Source organism: Pavona decussata, unplaced genomic scaffold, assembly GCF_977016875.1.
Source record: "Pavona decussata unplaced genomic scaffold, jaPavDecu1.1 SCAFFOLD_133, whole genome shotgun sequence".
In the NCBI taxonomy this organism is placed as follows: domain Eukaryota; kingdom Metazoa; phylum Cnidaria; class Anthozoa; order Scleractinia; family Agariciidae; genus Pavona; species Pavona decussata.
The window spans coordinates 685,846-712,500 of record NW_028145546.1 but is presented as its reverse complement, the minus strand read 5'-3'; the positions used below and the strand labels follow the sequence as shown (position 1 = coordinate 712,500).

Sequence of the window (26,655 nt, the reverse complement as noted above, 5' to 3'; positions counted from 1 at the left end):
GCTAAAATAATAGACTGAATATCTATTTCAAGAAATGTGTCACGGCACGGTTAAAAATTGATTAATCAAAACTTATTCTGTAATAAGAGTGCCCGTGAGGGGAGGAGAAGGGGGGGAGCGAAAGAAGAAGAAGAAGAAGAAGAAGAAGAAGAAGAAGAAGAAGAAGAAGAAGAAGAAGAAGAAGAAGAAGAAGAAGAAGAAAAAGAAGAAGAAGGATAAGGAGCAGGAGGAGGAGGAGATAAAGATAAGAAACATTTTAATAGATAAGAAACATTTCTTTCATTAGATTTCTGTTTTTGAGGAGGAGTTTTAAGAAGAAGAAGAAGAGGAACGAAAGATTGAAATTGACTGAAATGTAATATATTCCACCTTTGGTTTCTATTTTCTGGATTAAAAAGGATGGTCGGACCTCTTGTTCCTTTCAGTTCCACTTCGCCGACTGCGCTGTAGCAGAAAGAATAATCAACGTGGAAGTTAGGAATGTTGGGTTTTGAATGAGAGAAAAACCGTAGAACCCAAAGAATGAACCTCAAGGCAAGGACGAAAATTAACAGCAACAAGGCAACGTCAATCGGACACAGCCACATTGGCGAGGAGGGCCAGAGTGTTCTCACCACATTTATCTGAAAGACGAGAGAAACATGTTCTAGCCTTAGTTAAGAAAGTACTGAAGAACATTTGTCCGCAATTTTTTATTAATTATTTTAATCTTAACTTGCATCGAAAGGACCACTAGACAGAGCAACCACATTAGACTACCAAGAGTTAAATTACAGTCAACAAAAAAGGCATTTTTCTATCATGGCCGCATAGTTTTTAATCAAAATTTGTAGTTTCGTAGATTTTAAATAGTTTTATATTTTATTGTTTTATATTTTTATGTTTTATATTTCTATCATTTTGATGTGTGTGATCTTTTTAGTATTTCTAGGATTTTTTAACATTGTATTAAATTAGGGCTTCCGTTGATAACAGTAATTTTGTTTTTTATAATTACTGAAGGAATTACCCTGTTTTAAATAAAAGTATATTCTTCTTCTTCTTCTTCTTCTTCTTCTTCCACTGAGCCATCCTTACTCGCCCAGCTACAACGTTGTCAAAGTTTCAGCTTACTTAGCGCTAAATATCCACTCTATTGTGCCAATAAAGCTTTTCTATCGAGGGACTATCGACTGATAGTTGCCCACATAAATCTTTAAAATGTTAGAGAACACTTGCTCTTTATCTCTTGCTGCTTTCAAAACAAATTAAAATAATCCTTTTTTCCTTTTAAAAACAGTTGATTTTCTCGTTCTTTTTCTTTTTTCTTGTTGACCTTTTGGTAGCAGGATATCCACACGTGAATCTTGAGAGGAAACATTTATTATTTTACACAAGCTTCGTGGTTTCTCTTAGCTTTCCTCGCCATTTAATCTTCGCGTAAATCCGAGTACTTGTTTGGCCGGAAGAACCCGGATCAGTTAGTGTCTTGTCATGTGATCAATTTAAACCAATCGGACTGGGAGAAAAAGGATAAATAGGTGTGTTTTGAAAGCCATACTTTAGCGAAGGAAATGCACTTTGAAATCTTATTTCAATTTTTTTTGGTTTGTCCGAGTTATCTTGTGTCATTGCGAAGTTACTTCTGCCTTTTGCGGTTATCATCTTAAAACGATCGACAACAATAAATACCAACATTAATCCTTCCTGGCAGTCAGAGAAACGAGTTGAACGAGTGCCGTGGCGGGGAGTCTACGTTGACGCGCGGGTAAACTTTTCCGACAACTGACGACATCACTCGACACTATTCCGAACTTCTCACGGAGAACCAGTGTTGTTTTCGGCAAGTCTTCGTTGTCAACTGATACCTGTTCAGCGACCAGCATGCGTGCCATTTGCGACGCCATCTGTGTACAGAAATACCGTAGCAAGCATATTTCTGCTCTCGCGCTTTTTACAGAAACCTAAGAATAAGTTGGCTAACCCCTCACGTATCCAAATAGCATTACTGACCCGATTAACATTTCCGAACTGGTGGGATGTCATTCAACATCCTAATATTAATTTTAACTGATAACAAAATTGGTGACCCGATTAAACGGGTTATATATCAGTAACTTACGGTCCGCAAGAGTGTAATTCATCAATGTTTTGATTTGTTTTTAGCCACTTAAAGAGGAAAAGGGACAAACAGAATTTCCGCTGGGACTTAGTTGAATGGAGTACCTGAGCTTGTTTGATATGTGAACCTTGCCTCTCAGTGTTGTTTTTTTTCGGATTTCCTCTTTTTTGGGTACAGAAGGGAAGCGTTTCTGCCTTCATTTGCAAAGAAAGTTTTATCAAAGCTCCTTCTACTGGGGGCGACTTTTGCACCGCAACGTCTTACATGGTTGGTCGACAGAACAAAACAACGAACAAAAACAAGTATTCGAAAGCTGAAATGTTCAGTTCCTTTTCAAACTTTGATGTTTTCCGCAATTGACTTAGACTGATCCCAAACTTCGATTGAATTTTCATTGGTGGGATCAGATACTAGTACCGATCTGAAGTAAACTGGACAACATACTGTATGGTACTGCTATGTAGTATGAGAAGCATATGACTTAGAAGGCTGTAAATTAAAATTAGCTTAATCCACTTGCTCCGAAATAATAGCCGTAATCCAGTGTGTCAATTTGATCAAGGAGGGGGGGGGGGGGGGCGGGAGGGGGACGAGGGGGAGGAGCTGACCTCCCAAAACATGCATTTGTCTTAGTTTTCTTCGCAGAGCCTCTGGATGATACATTGAGATACGACTTTTTTTGAAACACTTGTTAATTTTTTAGATTCATATAAGGACTTAGTATTATACAATTCTAAATTTTCTAATACTAAATTCATTCTACTGTGTATAATTTAATTTTTAACTTTGTTAAATAAACTTCTCGTTCTTCTTCTTTGGTTTTTCTCATTCTTAAAAATTCCTAGTAGGCTCATCATTAGATAATTATACGCACCTGAAATGCTCTAAAAATTGGTTTGAAATTGCACGGATTTTAAAATAAATTAGAATTGCCCAAAGTACTAGAGTTCTTGTCATAAAATGCGCTGCTTTCTAAAAGCTTTGCTTATTACAAAGATTGTGATCTTAATCCCTTTAGTAAAGTATTTTCTTTCCTACAACACTGAGAGCACGATTACAATTTGTGCGCATGAAAATTTTATTTTGATTTCCTTATCCTCGGAAATTTACTGTTCTACAATAGAATGCACACCACACTTGTGTTTGAAGTTTCGACACCGCTGTGAGTATCATATTTAAACAAAAATAACAGAAATTGTATAAAACTAATGTTCTGCATTGCTCGTTCTACTGAAGCTGCTTTAGTCCGTTAAGCCACAGTTTCAACATTTCTTCCTTGGGTAATTCCCAAAACGCTTTGAAGTTTTTCCACCCCTTTTTACTAGTTTCCATGATGTATTCATTATCAGGACAAAGGTATTTGTTGTAGAAGGTACCATAGACTAGCGATTGACAAAACCTTGAAGCAATCAAAACGGGAAGCAATTGAATTTCCTCGTCACGCAAGGGGTTGACCGAGTGATATCCCGCAAAGAAATATCCCGCTATTCGGGATCTCCCACAGTTTGAATCTTGGGACATATTGAAGATGTACATAAGAGAAATTGCTATTTCAAAGACTCGGCAAGTGTAGTTCAGATCGCCAAAGTCGATGAAACCAAAATCGTGTTCATTGGCATGGCTGCCCGAAGTCAGTAACATGTTCGTGTAATTTGCATCACCATGAATGATCTGCTTCGGCAAAAGATGTAGTTTTGGTGTAACCTGTTTTCTGAAAGCTTCATAAACTTCTTGAACTATTTTTATGTGGTTTTCATTATCGACAGCTTCAAGAAATTGCTCAACTTTTTCACCACCTGAAGCCAAGTCCCACATAAACCCCGGCCGTACAAGTTTCGGGCATCCAAAATCCTGCGGAGCAAAATTTGTATGGGTCAGACGCTGCCTCGTACCCAGTCGTACCCATTTGTCAACTGTGACGTCACCCGTTAAGCTGATACTATCGACTTCAGCCCCAAGCCTCCGTAGACAAGCTCGGTTACGTCGATAAGCGCTGTGACGCTTGGGAACGAGGCTGGGTCGGACGATGACACATGAATCACGCACTGACAAAACGTTGCCTAGCCAATGTTTCCCGGCCACACATTAAGGACGGTGCTTACTGATAGCGAAGTGTTTTTGCGCAGTTTATGACTAGTACGCGAGAAAAGCAAATCTTAGCAAGGGCTATTGGAATGCAAAAAGAAAATTGGGAGTAACCACGCCTATTTTTTAAAGAGATAATTAACAACAAAATACGAAACAATGTATGAATTTTTTCCCAAATCGAGGCTTCATTATCTCTGAAAAATACTGGGTTACCCCTAATTTTCTTTTCAGATTCCAATAACCCTTTCCAAGATCTGCTTTTCTCCCGGAGTTATAAACCGCGCAAAATATCTCTGTTTTAGCAGGCACCACCGTTTAGGAACCCGACTTTCTTGGACCATCGGCGCAGTAGCAAAAGTAGACATCGTCCTTAACGGCTCTTTTTTTGCATAAGGAGGCACATATGAAATTTTGACTGAGTATCCGTTTGAATGACAATCTGTCTGTCTGTCTGTCTGTCTGTCTGTCTACCAACTCACCTCTGATCTGTCTTTACTATTAATACGTCTAGATCTGCTTACCTGTTTGTCTGTCAGTCTTGTTTGTTTGTTTGTTTGTGTGTGTGCTTAGTGTCCGTCTGTCTGTTGGAAAGGAACTCAGGTTGTAGAGGGGGCAATTGTTTTGATAGAGGGTGTATATATCAAACACAGTGTCTCTTTGCCTGTGAAACTAGCGGTCTGCCTGCCAGTCCATCTGTCTATCTATCTTCTTTATGCGTCGGTTTGTCTGTTTATCTGTCTCTTTGTATACATGTCCTGTTGTTTCTGTCTGCATGCTTCTTTGTTTTTCTCTTGTTCCGTCGGTCTGTCTCAGCCCACCTGTCTGTCAAATTGCTTGTCTGTCTGTGTGCTTTCCGTCTGTCTATCCTGTCTACCAGCTGCATATATACACCAATACATATCTTTACTATCTTGTTCATCAACTCCTGCTGGCACAAATTACTTTTGCTGCTTGTATATCCTGAAATGAATCCTCGTGGTAGCCCACATTTTTGGAAAACAATCCTTCATAATTTGGAAAAAAAAACATTTGCATGACAACTTTAGTTTAAAATTTATCACCACATCTTTTCAATTAGATGCAGTTGTCTTATGAATTCAAACAAATCAATGGCCGCTATTATGTAAAACATTTACAAAACCATATGGTACTCATTAAGTAGTTAGAGAAATTGTACCTTTAAGTCTTGGTCCAGCCTCCCCAAGGTCTTCCCGGCATGAAAAAACAGCTGATTGGTATGCGGTACTTCATTCAGCATTTTTCCAGGTACAAAGGTCTGCAGTCGCACGGCGCAAATGAAGTAGTCCTCTTTCGAATACGCTTCACCATTGTAAGTTTCAAACTTTTCCAGATTGCAAACGTCGTTTGCATGATCAGTTGTTAAGGCAACGCCATCAGGTGCGGAGTCTCTGGGGATTTTGCACATGACAAATGAAGTGCCAAATATGGAGGGGACCGGGGAGGAGCATTTGTGGCCACGTGCTTGAAGAAACGACATGACGTCACATTGGGTCTGCATTAAATGTTCGTGGTTTGAATCGATGTGGTTTGCAATTTTGAGGACATATTCGTTCCCAGCAAATGAAGCCAAATTGGTTTGTTTCTCATTCAAAGATCCTCGCAGGTAAAAGTTTCTATCTTCGTAACTGTCCAGTTCTTTCACAGAGGAATGATCTGCAATGTTCAGGTTAAACAATCGAGTTGCCATGACTACTGCTTGTTTTTCTGTCACGTGCGGTCTTCTTGGAAGAAGAGAAAGAGGGCTGTTTGTCTCGTTCATTTTCCTACAAGAAATTTATTTTTAAAGTTAACTTTTTGGACAAATGTAAATGTGCCCGTGAACAAAGTGTATGCAGGAGGAAATTGTAGTTTCAACTGAGTGTGGAAAATAATGTCTCATTTGCTTGGGTTTTTCTCTTCTACGCTCTATCATTGTTTTAAAAAAGATAACGGCTCGTGTCACTTTCTGGACCAATTAGAAGCAAAACCCAAACCGCTTGTGACCTCGTGACTTCATCACACGCAGTTTCCCGCGCTTTGAGTTCTAATGAGTTCTAATTGGTTCATTGTGTTGTTGGCGCTTGCTGTGATTGGTCAGGGTGATAACATTGGCTTGGTTTAATGATACTCAATTCAAAAAATAATAACAACGAAAAACAGTGTATCCATTGTTAACTCATTCCCTTTACAGAGAAGACTTTGGTGTTTGCAAGGACAACTGGATAATACACCATTCTCATTCATTCACCAGGCTTAAAATATACTGCCTTCACATTTACCGGGCACATTTATTCCATTGCGAGTACGCCACACATTAACTCTCCAATCCTAGCAGTATGCAGGATGTTAATTCCATGAACCTAGGCTAATTGCCTCCCACAAGTCTCGATCGAATTGATTAAATATATGTAAATCCTCCCTTGCCTATGCTGAACTGGATACTCTCTGTATAAATAATTGTTTAAGAAAGTAAAAAAAGTACGGTTTATAAGTACGTAAAATACGATCCTCCGAGTGAGTGTAGTCCTGAGAAGGACTGTTTGGGGTGACTTTGAGTCTTTGACTGACGTTTTGACAACCTGTGCGGAAGTCATCTTTGGAGTCAACTTGACCCTGACGATGACTTCCGCTCAGGTTGTCAAAACGTCAGTCAAACTCACCCCAAACAGTCCTTCTCAGGACTACACTCATCCGGATAATCATAATTTACGTACTTATGAAAGTATAATCTGTCAGATAATATTCAAATTGGTCCAAAAGGATTATTACGGTCAAATGTATATCAAAGGCTTTGGAAGGATCAGGAAAGACAAATGTTGCGTCCGTATCGATCAAAAAAGGAAGAAATTTCGTCGTACAAATCAAATCGAAGCTATTTGGAAGTGTATTGGTTATGGGAAAAAATACCCAATGTGTGTGAGTAACCGTTTGGTAAACTTATGAACGACTATTTCAAGAAATTTAGAAAAACTTAGAAGAACCGAAATAGATCTGTAGTTTGCAAATAACAACCGCAGATCTCCAGCTTTAAATAAGGGAATCACACAAGCAATTTTCATTTCATCAGGGACACATGATACAGTGACCATGAGTAATGGATAAGTTAATAATACGAATCAACGGTTCCGCAATAGTCAATGATTAGTATATCATGGTTGACATTGAAATATTGTCACAACCAGTTGCCTTACAGGGTGCAAATGTTTGTAAGATAGCCATAATTTCGTCTATAGGCATATAAAAAATTGATAAGGGAGTTAGAAACTGAACGTTGTGTTTCGTCGGTGGGGGTAAGAAACGAATGTTTGGTTTATCAACCGAGAGTTGATAACTAAAGGTAAATTGGCCACCTTAAGGAGATTCGACCGTTAGCGCTTTGTCAAAGCGAAGGAAAAGCGGAAAGCATCCGTTTCGAAAGTTAAAGTGAGAGAACCGGATGTGGGCTGAATTTCCTTGCCAAAGTAGGGCCAATATTAGACAGAAATAGATACAAAATGTGCTGGCGATTTCAATTTAGTCAACCAGTTCAGTGCCATCTTTGAAACGACACCGAATGTATTTTATCCTTGGTCTTTATATTCGCCTTTACGATACCAGTGCGAATTCTCCATGTGCGTCGAATGTTTGATTTTGTAGCATCGATTTTCTTTTCATAATACGAACGTTTGGCGATTCTCTTAGAATGTTATGACTTTACTTATTTCCGTAATTGGTTTATTATATAAAAAGACTCATTTTGTTCACACGGACAAAGATATTGTTTTTAGAGATTGTTCTGGAAAATCGAAGACGGTAGGTGGCTTTGCAGTGATTACATTATACTCCCTGCCGCTTGTTTTTTATTTTGTATTTTGTAGTCCGCCATTTCTCCTTTGCATGTGTCTTAGCTATAGGATACCTGACTCACTGAGATTTAAGCGTGATTTACGCTGAACACAACCAGATTGTTTGGACTTTTGAGTCAAGGACGAACGCATTCTAAATATAGATTTGTTGATTAATCTTTCGCCCGCATCAACAATATATGTTTCACATATTTATATCCGTGTTATATTTTTAAACATTTTTTGTGTTGCTTTTTTAAACTTATATATTTTTTATTTACTGTTTTTTAAATCATCGTGGTCACTCACGTTCGCTCGAGTATAGTTTTACTGAGACAAGATCGGGCGCTCAATCACAGGTAAAGTTTTGCTGTTCTGAGAGTTCTGAGTTGTTCGATGCACAGTGACTACAAAACGATCGTTGCTTTGTTTAGAAATAGGAAAAAGCACCCATAAGATAGCCTAGCGAAAGGGTATTACTTTCAACTACTGCTGGGAAAGCTAGTCACAAGACTAATGAAAATAAGACAAAAAATAATAAAAGAATTATGAAATCCGCGGGAAATTCCTGTTATAAAAGTTATACTAGTCGCTATTCGATCTGTTAAACGCTTTTTACCGGAAGCTTATGCAAATTACTTCGAGCCTTTTTGCGTGTCCTGTAGAAAATGTTCTTTTGTTGTCTCCCCAATGGCTAAGAATCCCAATTTGCTACTTCTAAGTCAAAAAACGTGTCAAAAGCGGTCACTCAATCTAAACTCAAACTCAACTCAAACTGGATATTGCTATAAAACAAATGTCGTGCTGCTTAGCCAAGGCAGAGGGCCGTTTACACCACATGTAGAGAAATGGAACGGATCCGTTAAAAGGTGGTACGGCACCCATAATTTTTGCAAAGAAATACCCGCGCTGTTTTGGGTCCAAAGGCGCCTATGTCCCCGGTAACAGCACTGGTATTTCTTTACAAAAGTTATGGGTACCGTATCACTTTTTCGCGTGTTCGTGAGTTTTCCTCATGTTCTACACGTTTCGCCAAACATTTAAATACGCCCCCGCGGTCTACCACAAAAAAAAAAGATTCTTAATTACCTACACTGGCAGTACTATTACAGAAAACAACCGTGAAACGTACCTTTTGATGTTTTATACGTAGAAAGATGTGTAATGCTGTGACCCCACTCAAATTTTTGCCGGACTTAACTTGCTCTCTGAATCAGACGATCAGTATATACTGAGACAGCTTTATGATATATCCAGTCATGCATTTCGAATGCACAGAGGCGGATCTAGTCTCGTACCCAGATCTTCTCACTCCTCAGGGTACGAGGGGGGAATGGAGCGGGCGCGCGACGCGCGAGGGCAGCCCGATTCCCCGAGCCTTCTTCCTTCCGTTTCCAGCGCCTACCACGAAAAGGCTAGTTTACCGCTAAATTTCAAATATCACGGAGTTTGGATAGCAAAGCTCAGGTTTGTGAGAGGATTCCAGACCCTCCCCCCCTTTCACCGCTACTGGATCCACCATACCACTGTTGATGCAATGACTGAAGCTATCAGCTTTGATATTAATTTGCGATACCGTTTAATTATAGCAATATTTCAACATACTTTTTAGCCTTTTTTTTTTTTTTTAGTATAAGCAGTTTTTACTTTTACCCTTTCAATATATATTTGTTATGGGCACATGATCATATTTCCATAAAAATTTCAGCGGAAAACCAATAATTTCAAAGGGCTTTAAACTTTGTTTCTCCTTCAATTAACAAGTCTACAAACTTCACCTTTTGGCTAAATTCAGCATGGTTAATTACGTAGCCGCGTGGGGGACAAGCACCTTTGAGAAGAAATAATCTAAAAAAGAGCAAGGCCGATTTCACGGTAAGGAAAGTATATTTTCCAATATTTCGAAAAGCATGGCCTTCTTATTTAAAACGATGCTGATTTCAAACCAAACGATAAAGTTGGGTGGGCTTAGATACAATTATCTCAAAAATCGTCTTAATTTGTTTTCGGAAATTCGCATCAAAAGTTCTAAATATCCTGTTTTTTCTCAAAATATCTGGTAAAATTCCTGGTACCAGTACGTACAATAATATTCCCAATACTGACAGCCAAAATTGCTGACTTCCAAAACTCAACAACAAGGCTGTTAATTAAGGCATTTTATGATTTTCTACCATGCATTTAGTCACTGAATAAATGTACTCACATCTTGCCTTTTCTGCTTTATCTAAAAACGTTTCACTCCTAGCATGGAAAAAAGATCTTTAATTTTGTTTTAATAATGAGCCTAAAGATTAATCAAGTCGATACTTTTCAAAAGTAGCCATGATTGTCGGGGCCGTAGCCAGAAAAAAACAAGGACTGAGGCAATATCCATGGTTGAATTCCCCGCCTAGCAATTTAGGGTCTTTATGATGATTACATTTAAACAAAACACTGGGATCAAACCTTATGTGACAAAAATTCCGCTAAGAGCCCTTAAGGCCATCTAGATCTAGAGATCGAGGTGACTTTTTTTTTTGGGGGGGGGGGGGGGGGCTTTTTAAATGCTACTTTAGGGGCTCTGTGTTCTTGTATGCAGCTGTTTAATGTGTTTGTTGGCGGTTCGTTTCTATAGGAAGGCCTTAGATAACAACAACCTAAACCAGGTTTGCCTGACCAGAGGTTTCGTAAAAGAAGGGTTTATTGGGGGGGGGGGGGGGAAGGGGGGGTGGTGCTCAGTCTCGCAGGCTCATAAAACCTAGTCTCGGCCGTTCTCATTTCAGGGGCACCCAAAGGATCGTTTCGGTAAATCATCTGTTCGGAAGGCCCTAAATCCCCTACAATTTTCAAAAGGGAATTTTCACCACGAACTTTCGTAATATGGGAAATTTAAGGCCTAGTATTTTCGGATTAATAAAAATGTTGTTTTCGGATACCGAAAAACTGGTCAGCTAAGATTTTCGGAAAGGAAATAAGACCTAAGGTTTTCGGGAAATGCACAAAAATGCCCTTCTAATTTCGAAAATACTCAAATTCCCGTAGAATGACCTAACAGATAAAAATATTATAGCGCTGCCTAAAATGAACCTATAGAGCTTTAAAGCCACTCCAGATCGCCTAAATTAACGTTTCAAAGGATCTGAGACAAAATTGTCGTTGGGTGCCCCTGTCATTTGAGGATTTTCGTTTCTAAATGGCAACGAAGTTAGCTGTTAAATGCCAGCGCGATTCGCCTCTGCCCACTAGCATCCCACCGCTGTAGAGGCTCGGGTCCACAGGGATTTCGCTGTGGACATAGGCTAATGCATGGCCATTCAACCTTTTAGAGCCCATCGATGAACGGCACCTGGTCTTCAACCTGCAGAGAGCGCTTAAGCTGGGCTCGCACGAACAGCTTCCTGTACTTAGTGGCACTGCCGCCTGTCCGGTTTTTGCCTCTACAACTTCTTTCCGACCATCTCCGGTGGCTTCTTTACTGACACCACCATCTCTACTAGATGGAATGAAAGACAAAGGTTCTTCGCTGAATACTAGTAATGCCAAAACAAGGTTAAATTTTGGTTCGATTATTCACAAGAACTGAAAGCATGTTATGAGAGCAACTACTTTCCGCTTTCTTTGAAAAAAACTGTTGATAGAACGCTGCATTTTGATGGATTTTTCTCACTCAGATCAGAGAAGACAGAAGACTCGAGAAATGGCGGAAAAACACGTGAAAACAAGGCAGTTTTCTTTGGGAAGCTGCTGCCTGGTTAGCATGAATTTTTGCTTAATTTTTCTCATCTGTAATTCAGGGCACTGCCTGATTCGCGTTATCATTCAACATAATATCATGTTACGTTAACATTTTTTTTTTACTTATTTAACTGTTTGTTAATTTGTCAACAATGACTGAGGCAAGTGCCTCGGTTTGCCTCATACTGGCTACGGCCCTGATTGTTATCAACATTTTCTTCTTGTAGCTGACGTGAATATCTGTCTCCGCCAACATTAGCATCGTGGGATACATTATTCGAGAGTAAAACCGCTGGATAAATTCTATTGCCGGGCTGAAATTTTTGGCAAATCATTGAGACAAGTCAGAAAACCCATAGAGTGAGTTGTAAGAGCCCTAAATGTTCCACATCTTGAAATTCTCCTGGCTAACAGCTTTAAACAGCCCACGGGCTTATAGATGTTGGCTTCTGAGGGTTAAGAGCTTTTTTTTCGGATAGACTTGTTTTCGCAAAGGGATTTATATATGCGGAAATTTTTGTTTTGTTTTTAATTATAGTTATTCTTCAAAAAAGCTTTCCCCATACTATGGCAACAATTCTCAATGCCTTATAGTACACTTATAAATGTGAACAAACCGCAGACAAAGCGGAGCTGTTCCCATGAATGGAAGGATCAAGTTCTCTTTTTAAATAGTTATCCTGTATGCTTCATTTCGGTCAATCAACCCTGTCTGTTTTTAACAGTTTTACCCATAACTGAAAGTTATTCGACCAACTTCGACATGGATCAGAACTTTAAGAGATGGATTTCGTCCGGATTAAGCTAAGTCCAAGCTTTGAACAACCAAGATATGACGTAGCTGGTGGAATTCGACTCGTGGAATGAGATGTCCTGAACCTGGCGGATAATAAATAATTTTGTAGCATCTGATTTGTTTACAGATATTGTTCCAGATAATCGTAGCCGGTAGACGGCTTTCAGCTACTGCTGGGAAAGTTAGTCACAAAACTAATGAAAATGAGACTAAAATATAATAAACTGAATAAAACAATAATGAAATCCTCGAGAAATTACTGCAGGAAATATTCTGCTAAAGCTTATTCAAATTACTTCGAGCCTTCGAGCGTGTCCTGTAGAAAATGTTCTTTTATTTTGCTGTCTCCCCAATGGCTTAGAATCCCAATTTGCTACTTCTAAGTCAAAAAAGGTGTCAAAAGTGGTCACTCAATCTAAACTTAAACTCAACTCAAACTGGATATTGCTATAAAACTGTTGCTTAGCCGAGGCCTAAAGGCCCTTTACTGGCCAAGTGTAGATTAACGGAAGGGACCTGTTAAAAAGTGGTACGGCACCTATAATTTTTGTAAAGAAATACGCGCGCTGTTTTGAGTCCAAAGGCGCCTATGGACCCAAGACACCACTGGTATTTCTTTACAAAAGTTAAGGGTACCGTATCACTTTAAAACGGGTCCGTGAGTTTTGCCTGTCGTGTAAACGGCCTTTAAGCCTGGTTTTCACGTAAGCATAAGCAAGCACGAAATGAGGCAAGCATAAGCATAAGCATAAGCACAAGCATAGTCACAAGGATGTTTACAAGTGCGGTAAGCATAAGCATAAGGTGACATACGCAGGGCAGAAGCATAAAAAATGTGGCAGAATCGCGCGGCTAGACTGCCTTTTGGCGCGAGATTTGATTCAAACATGACGGACTAGAATGTACGCTGACAATTGTCGCTGTTTTTCAGTTTCCTTTCCTTGTTCTTGTGCTTATACTTGCGTCGTCCCGGTTTACACGTACGACGCAACGACGCAAGCACAAGCACAAGCACAAGCACAAGAGAATGGAAATCGTTCCATTCTCTTGTGCTTGTGCTTATGCTTGCGTCGTTGCGTCGTACGTGTAAACCGGGACGACGCAAGCATAAACACAAGCACAACGACAAGGTGCTTATGCTTGCGTTGCACTGGTTTACACGTAGATTCTTGTGCTTCTGCTTGTGGTATTGCTTATGCTTGCGTCGTACGTGTAAACCAGGCTTTAAGGTTGCCTCATGTTCTACACGTTTCGCCAAACATTACGTTACGCAGTCTACCACCAAAAAAAGATTCTTAATTACCTACACTGGCAGTACTACTACAGCAAACAACCGTGAAACGTACCTTTTGATGTTTTATATGTAGAAAGATGTGTAATGCTGTGACCCAACTCAAATTTTTGTCAGACTTAACTTCTGCTTTTAGCTCTATGTATATTGTATAGACCTAGCCCTTTACACGGCGGCTTTGTTGGGTCCCAGGAGAATACCACTGTTGAAGTAATGACTGCACGCAATGACCACAGGCAACGACTGCAGTAGCGACACCATTTAGTTTTCGTCATTTTAGCAATATTTTAACATACGCTATCGTTTTTTTTTTTTTTAGTATAAGCAGTTTTTACTTTTACCCTTTTAATATATATTTGTTATAGGTATATGATCATATTTCCATAAAAAAGACCGTCTGCAAAAATGGAAGATATTTTAAGATTCATTTGTCTGCATTCAAATTAGCCTCACTAGCCTCTTAGTAGGGCTAATTTGAATTTAAACAAAAGAATATTAAAATAAAAAAATTAAAAAAATTAAATAAAATACTTTGTTTATAGTGAAAATGCACTTAGCTACCCAAAGCGTTTACAGGCACTGATTCCACTCAGAAATAATGGGAAATATTTGAGCGGAAAACCAATAATTTCAAAGGGCTTCAAAGCTTTGTTTCTGTCATTTTGTTCCAAAAATTTTTAAGCTAAAAATAACCCTGTTAGGTCGCGTGACAAGATATCACCTCTCCTAGTAACCCCATGTAGATCCTAAAGCCAGTTTGTGTTATTTAAAATGCTAACAAAGTTACACCACTCTCTCAATTTTTCGGGAAAGGAATGTAGGCCCAGGCCTTAATTCACCTTTACACTTTACAAAAAAGAAAACAAGCCAATAATTTGCGACGAAAGAGAAATGGTAAGCAGTGCAGCGCACAAAGACTTTGAGGACATCCCTCAAAGCATTCATTCAAGGGAAGACACTTTTTGCTTAGCTGGGTCAGGAGGAAGCATGAGGAAGCCAAAACGGGGACGTTTTCCAACTCCCTGCCCCTGGGTCTTCAAGGATGCAAAGCAGTCGGCATCAACCCAGACACCTGGAAACAGACCGAGTTATCCACGTGAGACGCGAGTTTCGAAACACAAAACGTTGTGGATAACGTAAACCCTTTTCTTGACAGTCGAAAGAGTCGAAAATCTAAATCTAGTCGAAATCTAGTTGAAATAAATTTAAGTTCTCCGTACCATGTTTAGCTTTCAAGCAATCGTCATGATAAATATTCGAAAATTCTCTTGAAATGATCTCATGTAACACTGACCCTTACTGGTTCCATCAGCGGTAGTTTCGCTGCGCATTGAAATGCGCAAATTTTAGCCGTCAGAGTTTTTAACCCACGTCAAAAGAGTTACCATTGAGCTTTAAGTCCACAAAAACAAGAATTCGAAAGCTGAAATGTTCAGTTTCTTTTCAAACTTTGATGCTTTCCGCAATTTACTTATACCGATCCCAAACGTTCGATTGAATTTTCATTGGTCGGATCAGATACTGGTACCGATATGAATTAAACTGGACAACATCCTACATGGTACTGCTTAGTAGTATGAGAAGCATATGCCTTAGAAGGCTGTAAATTAAAATTAGCTTAACCGACTTGCTCTGAAATAATAGCCGTAATCCAGTGTGTCAATATGATCAAGGGTGGGGTGGGTGAGGAGCTGACCTCCCAAACATGCATTTGTCTTAGTTTTCTTCGCAGAGCCTCTGGATGATACATTGAGATACGACTTTTTTGAAACACTTGTTAATTTTTAGATCCATTTAATTATTATTATTATTATACAATTCTAAATTTTCTAATACTAAATTCATTCTACTGTGTATAATTCAATTTTTAACCTTGTTAAATAAACTTCTTGTTCTTCTTCTTTGGTTCTTCTCATTCTTAAAAATTCCTAGTAGGCTCATCATAATTATACGCACCTGAAATGCCCTAAAAATTGGTTTGAAATTGCGCAGATTTTAAAATAAATTAAAATCGCCCAAAGTACTAGAGTTCTTGTTATAAAATGCGCTGCTTTCTAAAAGCTTTGCTTGAATATTACAAAGATTGTGATCTTAATTCCTTTAGTAAAGTATTTTCTTTCCTACAACAGAGAGCACGATTACAATTTGTGCACATGAAAATGTTATTTTGATTTGTTTATACTCAGAAATTTACTGTTCTACAATAGAATGCACACAAAACTTGTGTTTGAAGTTTCGACGCCGCTGTGATTACCATATTAAACAAAAATAACCACAGAAATTGTAGAAACTAAGGCCTGGTTCAGACGCCAAACTTTTCATGAGCCGAACCTAATACCTCGAATTAAGTACATGAAAAGTTCGGCGTCTGAATCAGTTGAGAACGGCTGTTTCAATTTGGAACGGCTCAGCCGTTCTTCCCGCCTGGCTCAGCCGGGAATTTCGGCTTTGGAACGGCTTTGATTCAGACGCCGAACTTTTCATGAGCCGAACCTAATGCATAAATTATTATAACGTATTTCAAATAAAAAATAAATAAAAATAATTAAAAAAAAAAAAAAAAAAACGACGCTAACATTTCGAATGGTTTTGCTTCAAGTAAATTAAGTTCGGCTAATTAAGTTCGGCGTCTGAATCAAAAGGCGGGATTTTCGTGATTTGGGCAGACCTTAATTTGAATTAAGTTCGGCTCATGAAAAGTTCGACGTCTGAACTGGGCCTAATGTTCTGCATTGCTCGTTCTACTGAAGCTGTTTTAGTCCGTTAAGCCACAGTTTCAACATTTCTTCCTTGGGTAATTCCCAAAACGCTTTGAAGTTTTTCCACCCGTTTTTACTAGTTTCCATGATGTATTCATTATCAGGACAAAGGTATTTGTTGTAGAAGGTACCATAGACCAGCGATTGACAAAACCTCGAAGCAATCAAAACGGGAAGCAATTGAATTTCCTCGTCACACAAGGGGTTGACCGAGTGATATCCCGCAAAGAAATATCCCGCTATTCGGGATCTCCCACAGTCTGAATCTTGGGACATATTGAAGATGTACATAAGAGAAATTGCTATTTCAAAGACTCGGCAAGTGTAGTTCAGATCGCCAAAGTCGATAAAACCAAAATCGTGTTCATTGGCATGGCTGCCCGAAGTCAGTAACATGTTCGTGTAATTTGCATCACCATGAATGATCTGCTTCGGCAAAAGGTGTAGTTTTGGTGTAACCTGTTTTCTGAAAGCTTCACAAACTTCTTGAACTATTTTTATGTGGTTTTCATCATCGACAGCTTCAAGAAATTGCTCAACTTTTTCACCAGCAGAAGCCAAATCCCACATAAACCCCGGCCGTACCAGTTTGGGGCATCCAAAATCCTGCGGAACAAAATTTGTATGGGTCAGACGCTGCCTCGTACCCAGTCGTACCCATTTGTCAAATGTGGTCAAATGTGACGTCACCCGTTGAGCTGATACTATCGACTTCAGCACCAAGCCCCCGTAGACAAGCTCGGTTACCTCGATAAGCGCTGTGACGCTTGGGAACGAGGCTGGGTCAGACGATGACACATGAATCACGCACTGACTAAACGTTGCCTATCCAATGTTTCCCGGCCACACATTAAGGACGGTGCCTACTAATAGTTAAGTGTTTTTGCGCCGTTTATGACTATTACGAGAGAAAAGCAAATCTGAGCAAGGGCTATTGGAATCCAAAAAGAAAATTGGGAGTAGCCACGCCTTTTTTTTAAAGAGATAATTAGCAACAAAAAAACAAACAATGTATGGAATTTTTTCCCAAATTGAGGCTTAATTATCTCTTAAAAATGCATGGTTACCCTTCATTTTCTTTTCAGATTCCAATAACCCTTTCCAAGATCTGCTTTTCTCCCGGAGTTATAAACCGCGCAAAATATCTCTGTTTTAGCAGGCACCACTGTTTAGAAACCCGACTTTTTTGGACTATCGGCGCAGAAGCAAAAGTAGGCACCTTTTTTTGCATAAGGAGGCACATATGAAATTTTGACTGAGCATCCGTTCGAATGACAATCTGTCTGTCTATCTACCAACTCACCTCCTTGATCTGTATTTACTATTAGTCCGTCTAGATCTGCTTACCTGTTTGTCTGTCAGTCTTGTTTGTTTGTGTGTGTGTGTGCTTAGTGTCCGTCTGTCTGTTGGTCTGCCTGTACCTGTTGGAAAGGAACTGAGGTTGGAGAGGGTACAATTGTTTTGATAGAAGGTGTATATATCAAACACAGTGTCTCTTTGTCTGTGAAACTAGCGGTCTGCCTGCCAGTCCATCTGTCTGTCTATCTTCTTTATGCGTCGGTTTGTCTGTTTATCTGTCTCTTTGTATACATGTCCTATCGTTCCTGTCTCTCTGTCTGTTTTTCTCTTGTTCCGTCGGTCTGTCCCAGCCCACCTGTCCTTCAAACTGTGTGTCTATCTGTGTGCTTTCCGTCTGTCTATCCTGTCTACCAGCTGCATATATACACATATTCATGTTTTCACAATTTTGTACATCAACTCCTGTTGGCATAAATTACTTTTGCTCCTTGTATGTCCTGAAATGAATCCTCAAGGTAGGCCATATTTTTGGAAAAAATCCTTGACAATTTGGCAAAATAAACATTTGCATTACAACCGTAGTTTAAAATTGATCACCATATCTTTTCAATTAGATGCAGTTGTCTTATGAATTGTAAACAAGCAATGGACGCTATTATGTACAACATTTACAAAACCATATGGTACTCATTAAGTACTTTGAGAAATGGTACCTTTAAGTCTTGGTCCAGCCTCCCCAAGGTCTTCCCGGCATGAAAAAACAGCTGATTGGTATGCGGTACTTCATTCAGCATTTTTCCAGGTACAAAGGTCTGTAGTCGCACGGCGCAAATGAAGTAGTCCTCTTTAGAATACGCTTCACCATTGTAAATTTCAAACTTTTCCAGATTACAAACGTCGTTCGCGTTATCAGTTGCTAAGGCAACGCCGTCAGGTGGGGAGTCGCTGGGGATTTTGCACATGACAAATGAAGTGCCAAATATGGAAGGGACTGGTGAGGAGCATTTATGGCCACGTGCTCGAAGAAACGACATGACGTCACATTGGGTCTGCATTAAATGTTCGTGGTTTGAATCCATGTGGTTTGCAATTTTGAGGACATATTCGATCCCAGCTAATGAAGGCAAATTGTTTTGTTTCTCATTTAAAGATCCTCGCAGGTAAAAGTTTCTATCTTCGTAACTGTCCAGTTCTTTCACAGAGGAATGATCTGCAATGTTCAGGTTGAATAATCGAGTTGCCATGACTACTGCCTGTTTTTCTGTCACGTGCGGTCTTCTTGGAAGAAGAGAAAGAGGGCTGTTTGTCTCGTTCATTTCCCTACAAGACATTTATTTTTAAAGTTAACTTTTTGGACAAATGTAAATGTGCCCGTGAACAAAATGTATGGAGGAGGAAATTGTAGTTTCAACTGAGTGTGGAAAATAATGTCTCATTTGCTTTGGTTTTGCTCTTCTGCGCTCTATCATTGTTGAAAGATAACGGCTCGTGTCACTTTCTAGACCAATTAGAAGCAAAACCCAAACCGCTTGTGACCTCGTGACTTCATCACACGCAGTTTCCCGCGCTTTGAGTTCTAATTGGTTTATTGTGTTGTTGGCGCTTGCTGTGATTGGTCAGGGTGATTACGTTGGCTTGGTTTAATGATACTCAATTCAAAAAATAATAACAACGAAAAACAGTGTATCTATTGTTAACTCATTCCCTTTACAGAGAAGACTTTGGTGTTTGCAGGGACAACTGGATAATACACCATTCTCATTCATTCACCAGGCTTAAAATATACTGCCATCACATTTACCGGGCACATTTATTCCATTGCGAGTACGCCACACATTGACATTCCAATCCTAGTAGTATGCAGGATATTAATAGGCCTTATCACGGTTTTTGACACCATTTTGACGGGTAGGCAAACAGGCTTGAAATAACAGTGTTTGTATGGAAATCCGATGTCAAATAATTTTCATGAAACATCGCTTCTGAAAAATTCATGAATTGGAAACTTTTGGCACTAGGAAAAGGATTTTAAGAACAAAATTGGAGGGATGTAGCTGTGACAGAAAGCGTCCAGTCGTGTTTTGAACTTTCCATACATTTCCCTGTATTTTTTCCCGCGAACTATTTTTAGCAGCAGTTCACGGCTGGTTCGCTATACAGACAAATGTATGGAAAGTTCAAAACATGACTGGACGCTTTCTGTCACAGCTACATCCCTCCAATTTTGTTCTTAAAATTCTTTTCCTAGTGCCAAAAGTTTCCAATTCATGAATTTTTCAGAAGCGATGTTTTATGAAAATTATTTGACATCGGATTTCCATACAAACACTGTTATTTCAAGCCTGTTTGCCTACCCGTCAAAATGGCGTCGAAAACCGTGATAAGGCCTATTCCATGAACCTAGGTTACATGTAATTGCCTCCCACAAGTCTCGAGTTGATAATATATATGTAAATCCTCCCTTGCCTATGCTGAACTGGATACTCTCTGTATAAATAATTGTTTAAAAAAGTAAAAAAAAGTACGGTTCATAAGTGCGTAAAATATGATCCTCCGGGTGAGTGTAGTCCTGAGAAGGACTGTTTGGGGTGACTTTGAGTCTTTGACTGACGTTTTGACAACCTGAGCAGAAGTCATCTTTAGAGTCAACTTGACCCTGACGATGACTTCCGCTCAGGTTGTCAAAACGTCAGTCAAAGACTCAAAGTCACCCCAAACAGTCCTTCTCAGGACTACACTCACCCGGAGGATCATAATTTACGTACTTATGAAAAGTATAATCTGTCAGATAATATTCAAGTTTGTCCAAAAGGATTATTACGGTCAAATGTATACCAAAGGCTTTGGAAGGATCAGGAAAGACACCTGTAGCGTTCGTATCGATAAAAAAGGGAAGAAATTTCGTCGTACAAATCGCAGTCGAAGCTATTTGGAAGTGTATTGGTTATGGGACAAAATATCCAATGTGTGTGAGTAACCGTTTGGTAAAATTACGAACAACTCTTTCAAGAAATTTAGAAAAACTTAGAAGAAGCGAAATAGATCTGTAGTTTGCAAATAACGACGGCAGATCTCCAGCGTTAAATAAGGGAATCACACAAGCAATTCTCACTTTATCAGGGACACATGATACAGTGACCATGAGTAATGGATAAGTTAATAATACGAATCAACGGTTCCGCAATAGAGTCAATGGTTAGCTTTAATATGGTTGACATTGAAATATTGTCACAACCAGTTGCCTTACAGGGTGCAAATGTTTGTAAGATAGCCATAATTTCGTCTAGGCATATAAAAAAATTGATAAGGGAGTTAGAAACTGAAAGTTGTGTTGCGTCGATGGGGGTAAGAAACGAATGTTTGGTTTATCAACCGAGAGTTGATCACTAAAGGTAAATTGGCCACCTTAAGGAGATTCGAGCGTTTACTTAGCGCTTTGTCAGAGCGAAGGAAAAGCAGAAAGCATCCGTTTCGATAGTTAAAGTGAGTAACCGGATGTCGGCTGAATTTTCCTTGCCAAAGTAGGTCCAATATGCAATATTAGACAGAAACAGATACAAAATGTGCTGGCGATTTCAACCCAATCAACCAAGTCTGAATATATCATGATTGCCATCTTTGAATCGACAATGAATGTATTTTATCCTTGTTCTTTATATTCGGCTTTACGATACCATTACGAATTCTCCATGTGCCTCGAATGTTTCATTTGTAGCATCGGATTTCTTTTCATAATACAAACGTTTGGCGATTCTCTTAGAATGTTTTGACTTTATTTATTTCCGTAATTGGTTTATTATAAAAAGACTCATTTTGTTCACACGGACAAAGATATTGTTTTTAGAGATTGTTCTGGAAAATCGAAGACGGTAGGTGGCTTTGCAGTGATTACATTATACTCCCTGCCGCTTGTTTTTTATTTTGTATTTTGTAGTCCGCCATTTCTCCTTTGCATGTGTCTTAGCTATAGGATACCTGACTCACTGGTTTTTAAGTGTGATCTACGCGGAACACAACCAGATTGTTTGGACTTTTGAGTCAAGGACGAACGCATTCTAAATATAGATTTGTTGATTAATCTTTCGCCGGCAGCAAAATGATATCGTTTCACATATTTATATCCGTGTTATATTTTTAAACGTTTTTTGTGTTGCTTTTTTAAACTTATATATTTTTTATTTACTGTTTTTTAAATCATCGTGGTCACTCACGTTCGCTCGAGTATAGTTTTACTGAGACAAGAACGGGCGTTCAATCACAGGTAAAGTTTTGCTGTTCTGAGAGTTCTGAGTTGTTCGATGCACAGTGACTACAAAACGATCGTTGCTTTGTTTAGAAATAGGAAAAAGCACGCATAAGATAGTCTAGCGTCGCGTATTACTTTCAACTACTGCTGGGAAAGCTAGTCACAAGACTAATGAAAATAAGACTCAAAAGATAATAAAAGAATTATGAAATCCTGTTATAAAAGTTATACTAGTCACTATTCGACCTGTTAAACGCTTTCTACCTGAAGCTTATGCAAATTACTTCGAGCTTTCTTGCGTGTCCTGTAGAAAATGTTCTTTTGTTGTCTCCCCAATGGTTTGGAATACCAATTTGCTACTGCTAAATCAAAAAACGTGTCAAAAACGGTCACTCAATCTAAACTCAAACTCAACTCAAACTGGATATTGCTATAAAACAAATGTCGTGTTGCTTAGCCGAGGCAGAGGGCCGTTTACACCACAAGTAGAGAAATGGAACGGATTCGTTAAAAGGTGGTACGGCACCCATAATTTTTGCAAAGAAATACCCGCGCTGTTTTGGGTCCAAAGCTTAAAGGCGCCTATGGCCCCAGTAACAGCACTGGTATTTTTTTTACAAAAGTTAAGGGTACCGTATCAGTTTTTCGCGTGTTCGTGAGTTTTTCTCATGTTCTACACGCTTCGCGAAACATTACGTTACGCGGTCCACCACCAAAAAAGATTCTTAATTACCTACACTGGCAGTATTACTACAGAAAACAACCGTGAAACGTACCTTTTGATGTTTTATACGTAGAAAGATGTGTAATGCTGTGGCCCAACTCAAATTTTTGCCGGACTTAACTTGCTCTCTGAATCAGACGATCAGTATATACTGAGACAGCTTTATGATATATCCAGTCATGCATTTTGAATGCACAGAGGCGGATCTAGTCTCGTACCCAGATCCTCTCACTCCTCAGGGTACTAGAGTGGGAATGGAGCGGGCGCGCGACGCGCGAGGGCAGTCCGATTCTCCCCTCCGTTTCCAGCGCCTACCACGAAAAGGCTAGTTTACCGCTAAATTTCAAATATCACGGAGTTTGGATAGCAAAGCTCAGGTTTGAGAGGGGATTCCAGACCCTCTCCCCCCTCCCACCGCTACTGGATCCACCACTGTTGATGCAATGACTGAAGCTATCAGCTTTGATATTAATTTGCGATACCGTTTAATTATAGCAATATTTCAACATACTTTTTAGCCTTTTTTTTTTTAGTATAAGCAGTTTTTACTTTTACCCTTTCAATATATATTTGTTATGGGCACATGATCATATTTCCATAAAAATTTCAGCGGAAAACCAATAATTTCAAAGGGCTTTAAACTTTGTTTCTCCTTCAATTAACAACTCTACAAACTTCACCTTTTAGCTAAATTCAGCGTGGTTAATTACGTAGCCGTGTGGGGGACAAGCACCTTTGAGAAGAAATAATCTAAAAAAGAGCAAGGCCGATTTCACGGTCAGGGAAGTATATTTTCCAATTTTTCGAAAAGCATGGCCTTCTTATTTAAAACGATGCTGATTTCAATCGATAAAGTTGGGTGGGCTTAGATACTACTATCTCAAAAAATGATCTACATTTGTTTTCGGAAATTCGCATCAAAAGTTCTAAATATCCCGATTTTTTCTAAATATCTGGTAAAATTCCTCCAATATCTTTGAAAATATCTATATTTTTAACGTGAATTTAATGACGTATCCGCCATCAAGACTGAACGTGTACATACGTGATACGGTTTTATTATATTCGTTCTGCTGGTCAAATATTGACAGTACTTTATATATAGTAGCAGTGCGTACAATAATATTCCCAATACTGACAGCCAAAATTGCTGACTTCCAAAACTCAACAACAAGGCTGTTAATTAAGGCATTTTATGATTTTCTACCATGCATTTAGTCACGGAATAAATGTACTCATATCTTGCCTTTTCTGCTTTATGTAAAAACGTTTCACTCTTCGGCATGGAAAAAAGATCTGTAATTTTGTTTTAATGATGAGCCTAAAGATTAATCAAGTCGATGCTTTTCAAAAGTAGCCATGATTGTTATCAACGTTTTCTTCTTGTGGCTGACGTGACGTGAATATCTGTCTCTGCCAACATTAGCATTGTGGGATACATTATTCGAGAGTAAAACCGCTGTTCCGGAAGACAGAAGTCGGAAGTCCCTCCTCGGCCATAGAGTGTGTTCTAAGAGCCCTAAATGTTCCACATCTTGAAATTCTCCCGGCTAAAAGCTTTAAACAGCCCACGGGCTTATATTTGCTAGGGCTTATTATAGAAAAGATGTTGGCTTCTGAGGTTTAAGAGCTTTTTTTCGGATAGACTTGTTTTCGCAAAGGGATTATATGCGGAAAATTGTGTTTTGTTTTTAATTTTAGTTATTCTTCAAGAAAGCTTTCCCTATACTATGGCAAAAATTCTCAATGCCTTATAGTACACTTATAAATGTGAACAAACCGCAGGCAAAGCGGAGCTTTTCCCATGAATGGAAGGGTTATCGAAGGAATAATATAATGTTTTCTTCGATAATGAAGTTCTCTTTTTAAATAGTTGTCCTGTATGCTGCGTTTCGGTCAATCAACCCTGTCTGTTTTTAACACTTTTATCCATAACTGAAAGTTATTCGACCTACCTCGACATGGATCAGAACTTTAAGAGATGGATTTCGTCCGGATTAAGCTAAGTCCAAACTTTGAACAACCAAGATATGACGTAGCTGGTGGAATTCGACTCGTGGAATGAGATGTCCTAAACCTGGCGGATAATATATAATTTTGTAGCATCTAATTACTTGGCTTTCCCACAGGGAGACCAAGTTGAAAATTGCCCTTCGTTTTTTTTTTTTTTGTTTTTGTTTTCCACATTCAGTCACAAATCGCCGTCTGGGCCTTAAAACGCATGCGCAGGTAATCTTGTCGCTGCATTGCCTGATTTCATACCGTGGGGGTCTGGGTACGAGTCTGTGTATTATGGGTTAAGGGACTCAACACCCACATAGCCGGAAAGAGCACACAGCACTTTACAACATTTCCAAGTTTGGTGTTAATCAAGCTAATATTAGGAAAGATACAGCCATTCAAAAACTCCAAATTTTACTAAGAAATGTATGGAACGCCGGACGTGTGTCCGGCGTTCCATACATTTCTTAGTAAATTTTTAAGTTTTTGAATGGCTGTATCTCGCCTAATATTAGCTTGATTGACACCAAACTTGAGGATGTTGTAAAGTTCGATGTGCTCTTTCCGGCTATGTGGGTGTTGAGTCCCATAACCCATAATACACAGACTCGTACCCAGACCCCCACGGTATGAAATCAGGCAATGGGTCGGCCATTTTTTAGACGACGATTTTCGCGTTTTTCGAAGGAAAACACAACTTTTCGAAATGGTACATCGAAAGAAGAACCACTTAGGAATACTCAACAGTTTCGATAGCGGAAATCCGAGAAATAACGGCGAAGAAACTGTGCTTCGAGTACAAATTGTTGTTTTATCCAGGCGACGAGTTAGCGGAGCGCGGACACCTCAAATCCTTATTCAGGCCACGGACTTTCTACAAAATTTTTTAGTACTTCTGGGAATTCAACGGCTGAAAAATTACAGGTTTGATCGTGAATTTGTACTGAAATACTATTCTAATTGACCGATACTTTATATTCTGAACAGTTTTAGCGAAAATTTGAAAAACGTGCCACGCACGGGTTGATAAATTCGCTACGAAATGGACTGATAGTTCTTTCAAATCGCTTTCGCGTCTCTCGTCTCGCTTTTAGAATTATAAGCGTTTCTTTCTTAGGCGTAAACAAAGACTTTTCTCAATAAATTTTTTCTTTGGGAAAGCATTCTGTCTGTTTTTCTCTCTATTTTAATTGCCAAAACGTGACAACTGCGTAATCTTGCGTAAACAAACGCATGCACTGGAGACGGATCAAATTTCGCCGATGTGACGCGAGGACAAATTTCATCGAAATGGGTGAAAGATACTGACAAAAAGAAATTCCCACGAAACACCAATTTCAATCAGAATTCCCTTATTTCAAAAAACAAAAACTTTTGCGAGGGGGGAATGAAGCCGACACAAGATATCCCTGCCCACTTTGCTAAATCCTGTTGGCCAGATAGATGCACAGATAGGTTGAAAGCTCGGATTGTACTGTCAGAACCTGTATTAGATTCTAAAATTTATTACTTAAACGGTCAGTGTAAAACGCAGTCTACAGACCGGGCGTAAAAAACGGACAGAGGGCACAATTTAGACCAGGAATATACATTGCTTACAATATACTTGCTTGTACTATGCTGTAAAACAATCGACAAATGACAACTGAGATTTTATCATGTCAACTTTCTGGCGTTTACAGCTGGATATGCCAGGAATGAAGCCCAAGTTCACGCACATATGCGTCTTGTTTGTTTACAGATATTGTTCCAGATAATCGTAGCCGGTAGACGGCTTTCAGCTACTGCTGGGAAAGTTAGTCACAAAAC

General features: G+C 39.2%; 2 protein-coding genes across 4 annotated transcripts; both read right to left on the bottom strand.

The window, feature by feature from the left end:
• Positions 1–2,886: 2,886 nt before the first annotated feature.
• Positions 2,887–13,948, bottom strand: LOC146468034 (hydroxylysine kinase-like). 3 transcript variants are annotated; one of them, XM_085124932.1, is made up of 4 exons: positions 9,146–9,373; positions 8,633–8,730; positions 5,367–5,973; positions 2,887–3,952 (listed from the first exon to the last, which is right to left on the bottom strand). In XM_085124932.1, the coding sequence occupies exons 3-4, from the start codon at positions 5,967–5,969 to the stop codon at positions 3,329–3,331; spliced, it is 1,227 nt and encodes a 408-aa protein (XP_084981058.1). In that variant the 5' UTR covers positions 5,970–5,973; positions 8,633–8,730; positions 9,146–9,373; the 3' UTR covers positions 2,887–3,328. The 3 variants fall into 3 exon arrangements, with proteins under 3 accessions (XP_084981058.1, XP_084981059.1, XP_084981057.1); XM_085124933.1 differs by lacking the exons at positions 8,633–8,730; positions 9,146–9,373 and adding an exon at positions 13,873–13,948; XM_085124931.1 differs by lacking the exon at positions 8,633–8,730 and having other exon boundaries at positions 9,146–9,372.
• Positions 13,949–16,091: 2,143 nt separating this feature from the next.
• LOC146468033 (hydroxylysine kinase-like) lies at positions 16,092–19,642 on the bottom strand. The gene is made up of 2 exons (XM_085124930.1): positions 18,589–19,642; positions 16,092–17,182 (listed from the first exon to the last, which is right to left on the bottom strand). Exons 1-2 carry the CDS (start codon positions 19,204–19,206, stop codon positions 16,559–16,561), a joined length of 1,242 nt encoding a protein of 413 aa, XP_084981056.1. The 5' UTR covers positions 19,207–19,642; the 3' UTR covers positions 16,092–16,558.
• Positions 19,643–26,655: the final 7,013 nt, after the last annotated feature.